This window comes from Molothrus aeneus, chromosome 6 (genome assembly GCF_037042795.1).
Source record: "Molothrus aeneus isolate 106 chromosome 6, BPBGC_Maene_1.0, whole genome shotgun sequence".
Taxonomy (NCBI): domain Eukaryota; kingdom Metazoa; phylum Chordata; class Aves; order Passeriformes; family Icteridae; genus Molothrus; species Molothrus aeneus.
Window position 1 is genome coordinate 2,298,197 of NC_089651.1, and position 13,485 is coordinate 2,311,681.

General features: G+C 38.9%; 1 protein-coding gene across 2 annotated transcripts in view; it reads left to right on the forward strand.

Moving 5' to 3' along the window:
- The window catches only part of NAV2 (neuron navigator 2), a 213,386-nt gene that overhangs the window by 173,018 nt on the left and 26,883 nt on the right, over window positions 1–13,485 (forward strand). For both annotated transcript variants that reach the window (XM_066552951.1, XM_066552952.1), the window contains 3 exons: window positions 2,184–2,344; window positions 5,817–6,005; window positions 12,807–12,859. In XM_066552951.1, the coding sequence (XP_066409048.1) occupies window positions 2,184–2,344; window positions 5,817–6,005; window positions 12,807–12,859 (403 nt within the window). The remainder of the gene's footprint in view (window positions 1–2,183; window positions 2,345–5,816; window positions 6,006–12,806; window positions 12,860–13,485) is intronic.

Genomic DNA, 13,485 nt, shown 5'->3' on the forward strand with positions numbered 1-13,485 from the left:
TCCTTTCTTCTTCCTTTCTTCTTCCTTTTTTCTTCCCTTTTTCTTCCCTTTTTTTCCTTTTTTCTTCCCTTTTTCTTCCCTTTTTTCCCTTTTTTCTTCCTTTCTTCTTCCTTCTTCCTTGCTTTCTTTCAATCCTCAAAGAAAGCCATTGACAACTGAGCTTTTTTCATCTAGTGGCCTCACTGCTTGAGCAAGAACTGTGGCTTTTGCTGGCCTTATTGCTGGAAAGCATCTCAAACCATCCCTGGGCTTGATTTAAAAACAGTAATGTTGTTGTTTCTGTGCCTATTACATGGAATGACCTGAAATAGTTTTTTTAACCTTGAGAACCTTGTGTTGTGGTATAAATAGAAAAGATTTGCAAGATAACACCAAAACTTTCAGGATGAAATTGGACATATTGAATTTTTTTTTTAAATTGCATCATAATACCTTAATCTATATTTTATAATTTATAATCTATGTAATCTATACCTTATTCTCTACTCTCGTAGAAAATAACAAAAAAAAAATCATCAAATGAACTTTAAGCTGTTGTCTTCTCACATATTTTGTACATCTGTGAGGTAGTGATTTTTATAACATACTTTTTTTCCTCATTGATACAAGCAATTCTAACCAGAATTACTATTAGCTATGCTAATGAAATGCTTTACATGTTAGAGAATTTACAGAAGGTATCTCTGACAATTAAGAAAATTCAGATTCTGAATTGCTTAATGCAGCATCTGGGATCACTGTCTCGAAACTGCAGCTGTGATTTTTTCTGTGCTGTACATTTTGTTCTTCAGAGCAGCCTTGTCCCATGAAGCTGAGTACTAAAGCCTTTCTTAAAATGGCAATTTGTTTTAATGTTTCTATGGTCAACTGTGTCTCTAATAAATACTCTCTTCTAAGATCAAAACATTTGAGTGCTGAAGAGGTAGGTATTAATGCTGACAATAAAAATAAATCTGTAGTGTGTTAAGGTAACAGGACTGTTTAACGCCCCTTTCTAAATAAACTGATTTATGTGCAAAGTTTAAGAGATGCAGATTGTCAGGGATTGCTGCTGAAGTGTTGAGGCATAAGCAGAAGAATGAATGCATTTTTTGAAAGCAGATTGACTTTTAAAATTCTTGCAGTGTTCCCATTGATTTAAAATAATCTTAATAAGTGATATCTTACTGTAGGACATTTACTTGAAGGGAATCAAATTAATTAAATAGATAATATCAGCAAATAATAGGCTGTAAGTTTTTGGAAGGAGAGCTAGGGAACTCATAAATATTTGTCCAAAGGCAATGGCATAGCCCAAGACAGACACTGAATTCCATCAGCAGAGAAGTGTTTCCATGAAGCTCTGGCTGGTGGTACCTGTGCCCTATCACGTAGCTCACAGAGCACCTGTCCTAACATACCTATTTTTCACACATAAACACAATAAATGAAACCTAAGCTGAAGCCAGGGTGGTTTTTTGCCACTGGTGTTGGCATAGACAATGTTTCTGCTATTTTCTTTGCCTTCAGAAAAGGCTAAACATAGTCTCCTTTATGATGTTTCAGTGCTGTTGGTTTTGAACTAAATGGGATACACCTCCACAGACCTTATATGGATGTCTCTGGAATATGAAATACTGGGTCACAGCTTGTTTTAAAAAATCCTGATAATGGCTTTGTTGACTTGAATTTGATTATAATATCACAAAGAGTCAGCTAAGGTTACTGATGTACCAAAGTATTTAAATAGTGTTAGAATTTTGGCATAACTTAGGGAAAGGTTTTCAAAGTTACAGTTTTATTTTTAAATCATATGATGTAGCACACACTACATTTTATCCTACAGTGCTACACAGCACAACTTCTACCTGTAACTTTTGGTTCACTCTGCTTTGGTTACACCTGAAGCCATTGGAATGAAGTTTGTGGTTTCGTCTTTCCCCCCACCAAACAGAGGCAAAATGAATTAGGAACATGTTGGAAGAGCTTGGAGCAGCTCCTTAATTCAGAATTCTCTTTGGTTTAGATTACTTAATCCTTTAATTTCATACGAGGATTCTTCCTTTTTTCTTTCTCTCTCTCTCCCACCCCAAGCCTTGTGACATTTCATGGTTGGTTTTTTTTTTTGGTTGTCTTTTTTTTTTTTAACAAAAAAGTCAGATAAATACTAAAGTTCATGGTGAAAAACCTGTTTGTTTTTGCAGGTATACTCCATCTTCCCAGCTCCGTAGTCAAGAGGATGCAAAGGAATGGCTCCGGTCCCATTCAGCAGGAGGCCTGCAGGATACTGCTGCCAATTCTCCATTTTCATCTGGATCCAGCATAACATCACCCTCTGGAACCAGATTTAACTTCTCACAGCTTGGTGAATAATTATCTGTTTGAATAATCACAGCAATGCATTGTGTGTCCTGAAAGCAGCATGTTGCACAAGATAATTTTCTTTCAGCAGCTCCAAGGCCCACATTGAACCTGTGGAAGCACTCTCACTGAAATGAGTGTGACTAATTAGCATTATTATCTCCTATGCCCAAAGGTGCCATTCTTGCAGTAACTTTGATTCTCTGGGACTAATCAGATTCTTTAATATAAGCTGTGAGGTTTATAAAATGTTCAGTAGAGCTGTTGGTTGATATCAGCCCTTGGGGTGCTTAGAGGACATATGATGTTGCCTGCAGATGTTGCAACATCTATAATCCTCTAAAATCCAAGCATTTTACATGCTGTGTGTGCCAGTCTCATCAGTTTGGTGTTTTATCTTTGTCTTTTTCAAATGACTCGTTGGAAAATTGCAGAAAGCTCAGTCAAGCAGTATATAAAAATCAGGGGAGTTTCAAATCAGAAAAACTGCCATTCCTTCACCTAATGTCTTTGATAAACACATTTTAAATTAAGGAAACAATAAATGCTGATTGGCAGGATCCATGAAGCATTGCAGGTTCTAGTTGACTGTATCAGCAGTTGAAATAACCTGATTTAAAGTGCTAGTGGTGCTCATCTCTGTTGAGCTGCTTAGATATGACTTCGTTGCTTTGCAGTTTCTTCAGGTTTATAAATTTCATCTTGAAGTAACTTTTGGAAAGAAAATACCTGTTTGTTTATGACTTTCAAAAGCCCCTCCATAATAATTAATATTATTGTTTAAAATAAATATATTGTTTACAGTAACTAATTTATAGATAATAATTATGTGCAAAATAGTTACGCTTGCACTTGTGAATTTCTTATGGGAATTTGGAGCAGATTGCACAGTCACTTATTTCTAGTGTCATTTTGAGTTGCAGTAATGACATTCTAGAGCCTTTCCTTGAGTGTTCTGGAAAGAAACACATTCAATAAGTGGCTTTAAATAAACTGACACTTAGCAAAATTTCAACTGAATATACATACAGCGTGGCTGCATTTCCAACAGCTAGCAAACTGTCAGGAAAATTCATTAAATTAAAAAAAAAATAACCAAAAAGTTATTGTCATAAGCCCAGAAACTTAACTCTTTATGTACAGTGTTGGAGATTATTTGTATTAGCTTCAAATAATAGCCACAAACTGCAATGAACACCAAAAAAAAAAAAAAGAAAATATGTTTTCCTATGTTTTTAAGATGAGAGCTTAGAGATATTGGAGTTAAGAAAGGTCTTTGTATCTAATTTAAGAGCAAATGATGATATGGAAGTCAAGAACCTGTGAACTGAATTATCCTGTTTTCTACAATAGTCTGTATCAGTTGGTGGTCTATATAGAAACAGGCAAGGACAGCACACCAAGAGGAACCAGATGAGCAATGATTTTGCTCTCTCTTTTTCCCCACAAATGAACTAATTCTTAGTAGATAGCAGGCATAATTTTAGCACAAAAGCTCTTTTGAGAAATGTGAGATTACAGTACTTTTGTACTCTAAACACTGGCTGGAAGAATATTGGCTTTTAAGGCAAAATTAGTAATTTACAGTTCTCAGGATGTCATAGCTGAAAGTTCTGAACTGTACAGCTATTAGGAAACTAGAGCTCTTTATATTTATGACTAAAATACATAGAAAAATGTCATTTTCTTAGAACTCGAAGGCTTTGAAGAAGGTAAGTCCTGCTCTATAGAGACAAAATACTACAATTTTTTGTGGAAGAACAGTTCCAAATTAAATAATTAATTAATTCATCAAATGATTAATTAATTAATTCGTTAACTAATTAATGAATTAGTTTATGACAAGATAATTTTCTTTCATTCTCCCATGCCTGGGAGGTGTTAGTGAGGTGACTCAGCTTGTTTGTGGAATTACGGACACATGGACATTATGGACACACAGACAGTTTTTAAAATGACCTTATTTGACTTGAGTTTTCACATCCACTAGCCTTGTTTGCATACCCCTTACTGGAAAACCAATGGTGCCTGGACAAAAATTTGTGTCTTAAAGTGGAGGGCGGGGGGAAGCACCTTTGCTGGTGGAGGATAACAGAAGGAGAACAAGAGAGGCCGTGTTGGTGGCACTAAGGGTGTGTGTGGTGTTTGTGAGGGTCCCCAGGACGAGGGAAGAGATGAGAATTTTACTCCCATGTTCTCAGAAGGTTGATTTATTATTTTATGACACTATATTATATTAAAGAATGCTATACTAAAACTATACTAAAGAAAGAGAAAGCATACCTCAGAAGGTTTAACAAAAATGAATAATAAAAGCTCGTGACTGACTCAGAGAGCCTGACACAGCTGGACTGTGGTTGGCCATTAATTAAAAACAATTCACATATTTGGCTAAACAATCTCCAGCCCACATTCTAGAGCAGGCAAAAGATGGAGAAGCTGAGACTTCTCATCCTCCCAGGAGAAGAAATCCTGGCGAAGGGATTTCTTAGATAGCGTGACAGTGACAGTGTGTAGCCATGATATTTTCTGAAATATCCCTTCGCCAGGATTTTTCTCCTGAGAAGCCGAGAGGCCTCAGGAACAAAATGCAAACGATAATTGTCTGCTGCTGGGGAATGCAACAGGTGCATCTGAGACAGAGTAGAAATCTTCAGAGTAGAAATCCATTTTGATTTAAGTGAAATGTACGTCTTTGAGTTGAGTCTATAATTTGAAAACATAGCTATTTAGCCTGACTGCAAAAGCCTAAGCTCAGAGAAACTGCTTCAGTGAAAGACAGAGATAAGGGAGAGAGAGGCAAAGAGTGATAAAGAGGGACAGAGACTGCTGTAAGAGCAGGTCAACCTGACCTAGAAATTATTTCTGATAAAGAAGAACAAGCAGCAAATGCCATGCGGAATTAGTAAAAATGAATATGTATGAAACTATTGTAAAATTGTATGCATATGTATTTGAGAAGAAGATAAAAAAACACCTGACATCCCCAAAAGTACACATGTCCTTTAAAGAAAGTAATCTCCACATGTGTCCAGCGCTGTAATAAACATACCGGCTTTACAACTTTCACAAAGTTGTACAGTTTTGTTTATCTCCGCAAAACACATCTGTGATTGGTCTCATCTGGTTGTTTCTAATTAATGGCCAACCACAGTCCAGCTGTCTCAGACTGTCTGGTCAGTCACAAGATCCCTTCCCCTTCCAACCTTCCCTTAACCTTCCCTTTCCTTTCCTGAACCTTTCCTTTCCCCTTTCCTTTCCCCTTTCCTTTCCCACCTTCTGATGAAATCCTTTCTTCTATTCTTTTAGTATAGCTTTAATATATCATTCTCTTTTAATATAATATATATCATAAAATAATAAAATCAACCTTCTGAAACATGGGGTCAAGATTCATCAAGACTCTCCTTTCTTCCCATGTCGGGACTGCCCGCAAAGCGCCGCAGCAACGCGCGTGTTTGTTACTTGCTTTGCAGCGAGCCCCACGAGCGCGGCGCAGATGAGCCTGTCCAACCCCAGCATGCTGCGCACGCACAGCCTGTCCAACGCCGACGGCCCCTACGAGCCCTACGGCGACACACGCCTCCGCAACAGCTCCGTGTCCCTGGACGACAAGAGCCGCACCATGAGCCGCTCCGGCTCCTTCCGCGACGGCTTCGAGGAGGGTCAGTGCGGGCCCGCGGGGCTGGGCGTGCTCACGGGGGCCGGGGTTTGGCTGCTTCTTCTGCCTCTGCCACGCTCGCAGTTGAGGCGCTACAGACGGTGCTCCGTGCTCGCACTCAGGGTGTTCATTGTTTCTTGTCTGTGTTACAATTCGTTGTCAAGACCCAGGACATTGCTCTGGCTGCCCTGGGTGATTCCAGACCCTGGCAAAGAGCTCAAAAATCCTGGCATGGAGTCAAAGACACCTGTGCCTTCCATTTTAGCCCATGGAGAAAATTGCCAACTTTGTGTGAGGAGATACAAGCCACAAGGGTTTGAATAGAATGATAGTGAATTTGTTACAGGGTGGAAAAGTAGAATTTTGGGGTTTTAGAATGGGAGTTCAAAAAGCAAGATGGAGGAATCTGGGTGTGTCCTGTCCTTCTTCTCCTTCTTGTCCTCCATCTTCTGCTGTGATGGTGACACTTCTGGATTGGTTTAGGGTAGAGACAGACTGTCTAACAGAGGTGATGGGTATTGGGAAATTATTGTGAATAAAGCACACGTGGTTCTTAGTGTAAAAAGTTAACACCCCCCCAAGGGCAGGGACTGTGCCACAGCCCAACCTGCTGGACAGACCTCAGCAGGTCAGAGAAGGAATGGAATAGAAAAGAAAAATAAACAGCCTTGAAAAACAAAACCAACTAATCTCGACTTCTTCAGTCACAAGGCTAAGAAAAAAAAAGACTTTTTAATACCTTGGGGTCACCTCAACCACAGAAACCCTAAAGTTGAGTTCTGCAGTGTTCTACTAACAAGCTACAAAATGGCTATCTATCTTTCTGTACAAGGTCTTTTAAGGCTAACCTATCCAATTAAGAAATGACACCTAAATTATTTTCACTCTTAATCCAGTGACTAATCACTCAAAGTCTGCAATGTGGACTTTTCTGTGCAATTACAAAATACCACCCAAACCCAGGAAGAGGAAGGAATAAGAAGGTAAAGAAGAAGCATCAGCCTCTGCCCTAAAACTTCCATCTTACTTTATATATATTACCATATTCTAAAACCCCAAACTCTATGTTTTCCCACCCTATGATATTACACACTTCTAATCAACTACACACCTGTAATCCCAGTGCTATCAATCAATTTTTGAAGCCTTTTCCATGGCCTCAGGACAAATACAGTGCTCTCCTGGGAGTCAGTCTGTCAGCACAGAAAGTCTAAAATGCTCAGTGTCCAGAACTGCCAACACAGAGGGTGGCCTTTGCACGGGAACTGGGCCCTTCTCTGTTCAAACACAGCTTTCTCAGTGTGGAGCTCTCAGTGGTAGCTAAAACCATAGTCCTGTTCGTGGCTGTTCTGATTGTAGAATCAGAGTGTTGGAAGAGACCCACTGGGATCATCAAATCCAACTCCTGGCCCTGCCCAGGGCACCCCAACAATCACCCCATGTGCCTGAGAGCGTTGTCCAAACACTTCTTAAACTCTGCCAGCCTTGCTGCTGTGACTGCTTCCCTGGGGAGCCTGTTCAGTGCCCAGTCACCCTTTGGGTGAGGAGCCTTTTCCTGATATCCAACCTGAACCTCCCTGACACAACTTCAGGACATTCCCTTGGGTCCTGTCACTGGTCACAGAGACAGATGTGAATGATGACAGAGAGAATGATGTTTTTTCAGTGATTGTGTTGGTCAGACACAGGAAATAAGTGTTGTACCTAGACCTTGACTGTTCAAGAAATGGCTTAAACATATCCTGTGCTTAATTTTTTGTGCTCTCAGAACGACTATTTCAAGGTTAGAGTCAGCACATCAGTGTTTCTTCGATAGGGGTATTCTGAACTTGCACTTCCACATTTCTGCTTATAGTATAGATAAGTGATATCAGTTGGACTGTTTCTATCCCAGTAATTTTTCCAGTATTTAAACTGTACTCAAATAGCCTTTGCTTTTCATTTCTGCTGAATGTCCTGGCTTGATACAACAGATATTCCAAAGGGCATTGAGTAGTTCTTTGAAACATCTAGGCTTGTCTATTTAGTGCTGCATCATCTTTTCAAATATGTAACCACACCTGATAAAAAGAACCCATGTAAATATAGTAAGAAAAAGCATTTACCTAGAAAGGAATGTTTAGTTTGGTTGCTCCTGATCAGGCATCCTTGTAGCTGTAGGAGGAGCAGCTGTGAGCACACATTAAAATCCTCAAGCATTGCACTTTGAAAAGTCAAGCATGGAGGGATTCATAGGAAACATTTTCAACATTAACCCTTTGAGTCTTAAATCTCCTTTCTGGCAAGGGTTGGGAGGATCTTGATTGCACTTCACAGGCCACACAAGCCTTTGATGGCTCTTTCCTGTGCTTCTGGAGACCTGCTCTTACTCAGCACTGTTAATACCAGTGCCCCATGGTTGTTGCTGCCCAAGAACCAGGCCTGCATGGGAGCCACACTTCAGTGCTTGCAGAAACCTTTGAGAGCTGCAAAGTGTCTTCCTGGAGATTCTGGTTATCCCATCATGGTTTTTTGCCATTGGAGAAGGTAGAGAATATGTATTGGATATGTCTCTGGAAAGATTAATTAATTGGTTATCAAATTTAGTCAGTCTAACTTCAGTACATTTTATTGTATTTTAGAGGTCTGTGGCTAAGGATTTTTATTAGGGGTTGAGAATTATTATAATAGTTCTACAGAGCTAAAAGCTGGGTCATTGCAGGAATTAACCTTTGTTTGCTCTCAGAAAGCTGAATGATCAGAAACAGTCAAAGGCTGCCAGATGCTCAGTCAGTCAGTATAATCTGGGAAGGAATTTGAGTCTCTGTATCTGTGTTACACTTCAGTGACTTACCAGAAGAGCTACTGCAGCAAAATTTGCTTGGGTTCTACTGAAGACAACCTCCAAAAAATTGTAGCCTTAGTGTTTTAACTGTGCTCAAGATTGCAGCAAGTCCATTTTGGCACATTGGAGGTTAAACTCTCTCCTGTAGTTCAGAAGTTCTTGTCCAGCAGAGAGCCTGGTTTGGATAAACATTCAATAAGTATTGCATGTTTGAAGACAAACCATTAAAAAAAAGAAGAAAAGGAAAATCTGAAAAGACTTAGGTGAAATGTTCTATGAAGTGCTTTTTATTAATTTGAAAAAAGTAATAAAAATGAAGTCCAAGAAATATCCACTAAGTAATGGACTTGAAAGTGGTTGGAAAATACCACTTTTGTATCTGAGGAACTAATTTGACCCTACAAGGGACATGCTGAAGATCCCTTTCAGAGTTTCCTCAATTTTTCACACCTAAAAGGATAATAATATTTTACCATATGGATTGAATGTGTAGGTGTAGTCTCTGTATTTTTGTCTTCAGGAGAAAGGCCTTCCCTCATTTCCCTGGCTTACTACTAAGAGAAGGCTTACTACTAAGCTAACCTGCTTATAGCTCCTGCTTATTTCTCAGGGTCTAAGTGGTTAAGTGTTTCTGAATATAGCAGAGGTTTGCCTTCGCCCTGAGAGAAGAGATTTTAAAGTATTAGAGAAATTTAAATTTGTGGTTAATGAACAAATTGATTTTATACAATCATCCAGTGTCAATGAAGCAAATCCAGGTCTTAAATGAAGCTTACCAACCTACTTCTTAATTATTTCCTAGCACATAGTATTACAAGGCATTTGTTTCTCATTAACCTCAAAGCAGGGCCAGGATTTATTCTTTCAAGCCTTTTCTTCTCCTGTCTCTGGGTATGAAGTACAGTCATGTTCTCTCACAGCACAGCAGGTAGGTTGGTCAGCCTTGCAGTAACTCTTGTGACAGACAGGGCCAGCAGGAGCAGCCTCCAAACTCACCAGAACCTCCTGGGGAACAAACACAGCATAAAAACTGAGTGCTCTCCTGGCTCTCCAGTTTCCCCACTTCTCCAGCCAACAGTCTTCCCCAGGAGCTGGGCTGCCACTGGCTCCACCCTGATACTTCAGCCTCCAAGAGAAAAACAAAGTTCATTCTTTATCGTTGGAATATAAATTGTTATTCCTTTTTGTGCTACAGTTTTTCTTTCTGCTCTCTGAGCAGATGGTCACAGCTAGAGCCTTTCTTTTCTAGCATTAAAAATGATACATGCTTGCCTTGCGTTTACAGTGCTTTAAAATAATAGCTCCAGACTAATTTGGGTTTGTGGGCTGCATGCAGTTGCATGCTGGCTGCAAGAAACAGGAATTGCATCAGGAGCATAACTGCCTTCAGGCTCCTAATTAAATAGCCTTCAAGTAGCCATCTGCAGATCCTTTAAAAAGAAATTGCACAAGTATATTAACTCCTCAGTTGTCCTTAAAATGAGAAATCCGAAATTATGTGCACGTTCCAATGGTGCACATGAGTCACCATTCCTGTGTCTATGTGGTCCTTAGGGACATGGTTTACTGATGGCCTTGGCAGTGCTGACCTAATCTTAGAGGTCTTTTCCAACCCAAATAAATCTATGATTCTATGTGATGCTGGTGTTTCACAAGGCAGGAGTAGGATTCCCAGAGTTATATGTTCTTTCCCCCTTTTTTCTTATTTTGCATCTTCTCTCCTGTATTAAAGTCCCAATGTGATCTTAAAAATTCCAGCTGATGCTAACTCTGTGTTGTGTCTGACCAAGTCCATGATAAAGTTTCTGTTTCCTCTCTGGCCAGTGGTAGGGCTCTTTTTTGGTTATATATCTATTAGGGAAAAAATTCAACAAGGAAGAACATAGGGAAGCAGACCAGAAAATATATTATATTCCCTCTCTGAATTGCACATTTGTGGCCTTGTGCAATATTGCCTCACTTTGGACTTTCCATCTTAAAAATCTTAAGGGGAAAATGCAAGTAAAGAAAAGGGAGAAGGAGATCTTAAGCACAGAACATCTGTGATATAAAGTTAAAGTAGAAGTCTTCAGCATGGAAAGCGATGGTTGAAGCAATGTGTATTGAATTTTTGTTTGTTATGAAGAGATTGGTCATCCATTCCTTCTGTTAGCACAATGGCATGGAGGCACTCAGGGAACTTACTAGTTCAGTAGCAGGTCTAAAACAGCTGCAAAGAATTATATTTCTGAACTCAAGAGAATTTTTCGTTGCAGACAAAATCTGTCAGTGGATTCAGTAGCAGTTAAGGGAGTTAATGGTAGACAGGTCACAGCACAAAATAATGGTCTGACTGCAGCTTCCACCCCTGGAATTTCCCTCTCTGCTGATTCCCAGAAGGTGCAAAGATGTACCTGGGGAATAATCACTGTGTATCTGTCTCCTCTTTTCATTCTTTTCAGTGAACATGGGCTGTGGTTGCAGCCAGGGCTGGAGCACACCATTAGACACAGCCTGGCTCTGACTCACACACTTATTTTATGTTCTTAGTGCAGGATAGTCCTTAATGTGTAACTAGAAAGATCGTTTTAATTGAAAATATGATTACCCAGAGAAAGCAAATGGATGTGAGGGGTTTTTTTCACTTTCTTGTGGGTTCTCTAAATTATCTTAAATTCCTTCAGAAGCCAACTTAGACCTTGTTTACTTCTCTTTCCAGTATTGCCTTAGGATATAATGTCAGTGGGAAAGCAGAACCCATTTAGTACAAATGTAGAATTACTCTAGGTAATTAAAGCAAAATGGCAGCTTTTCTAAACTTTTTTCTTTTTTTTTTTTTTTTTGCTGGAGGACTTAGAAGAAAGAAAAAATGATTTTATGCTATTTCATATGATTTGTGTTCAGTTACCTGAATTTTGAATGAAGTTTCAGTTCAGTACTATTTGTTTCTAAAACTAAAAATAAGGGGAAAGTAATTTTGCATGTTTCAGTCACAGAAAGAATAGCTTCAGGTACTTTTTTCAATATCTAATAAAGAATGAAATAATGCTATATTTGTATGTAAATCCTGATGTAACAGGCATCAGGATGGCAACAGCCTTGAGAATCACAGAATAGTTAAGGTTGGAAGGAACCTCTGAAGATCATCTAGGTCATCAGTGTATATGTATGTCCTTTATTGAATTTAAATGCAAAAATTGCTTGAAACTAATCCTTTTCCAGAAAGTCTTGTAGCTGTGTTTTCACTGTTAATTTTTTATGAGAGAACAAACTTTGCCTTGTTAAAAAAATGTCCTTGCTTTAAAGAAACACCAAGAAACCCTACAGGGAAAGGAACATTGGGCTCATTGATGCACTGATGCAGCTCCATTAAGTCAGCAGAAGGAAGACACAGCTGCATTTAGAGGAGAATTCACAGCCCCAAAATTAGACAATGGTTTTTTTTCCTTGGGTCCTCCACGTCTTCTCCTGGAGCATCTGGTTACACACTGGAGCTGGGTGTTGTGGTTTCCTCAGGACATTCCCATCTTGGTCTGTTGCTTAAAAAAAACCAACAAACCTCAGTCTCACCTAAAACTAAAGAAAAAATACTTAGATTTAATTTTGTAATCTCTTCTGCATTTCTTGGGATTTTTTTAGTCTTGAGTAAGCCCTTTTGCAAGAATTTTAATATAAACTATCCAGAGAAATATTTATCTCTGAACAGACCTTCATCAAAACTTTTGTAAAGTTTTGGCCACACCTAATTTTCCCAAAAAAAACAAGTATTGTGAGAATTTTGAAACAGCTTTACCAAATCCAAGGTTATGGATTGTATCAGCTGGCAATGCATGCTTCAAACCATACATTATTGGTACAATAATATAATTAAGTTTATGATGGATGGTGAAGTTTGTGAAAGTATTTCTACGGCAGATTGGTTGTTTACAGGGGATGATTTATGATGATTCCACCCTGTGGTTAGTGCACTTAAATTCATTGTGTTTATTTTCTTTCTTGTAGTGCATGGTTCTTCTCTCTCTTTGGTGTCCAGTACATCATCTATTTATTCCACAGTGAGTATAATGAAATGAAGTGTGTATTTATTCATCAAAATTATTGAATTGGCTGGTCTTGCTGTGCTAGTTTTGCCATTCAAGGAGCAGGAAAAAAGCAGTTTTCATTTGACTGTGTTCTGAATGCTAGCTAGGAAAGGAATGAAGGCGCCTGTGGATATTTAGCACATTAAACACAGACTTCAATGGCCTAAAAGCAGCCACTGATTTTTTGAGTCTGTGTTTTATGCCATGCTAAGTAGGTTTTGCTACAAAGCACCTTAGTAGATATGAGGAGATTTTAACTTTGTTACTTACAGCATCCCAAAATTTGCTAAATAAAGTCATCCCATCCTTATATTAATGATTTACTACTAAAGAAGTTCACTTTTCAATGCACAAATATTAATAATTCTTAAAAAAAGGTAATTTAGTCACTGTGCCAGTAACATTTTCTCCACAAGTATGTATTCCTTTTGGTTATCTGATCCTAAAATAAGGCTTGCTGGAGTTTGAAAATAGCAGGGGAGCACCCAGAGCTTCAGGTTCCTGTGCTTGCTGCAATAGTGTGTTGGGATGGGTGTAATTTTCCTGGTGGCTGGAAGTGAGCATGTTTTCTTAGAAACAGTGGAGTGTGTGACTTCCTA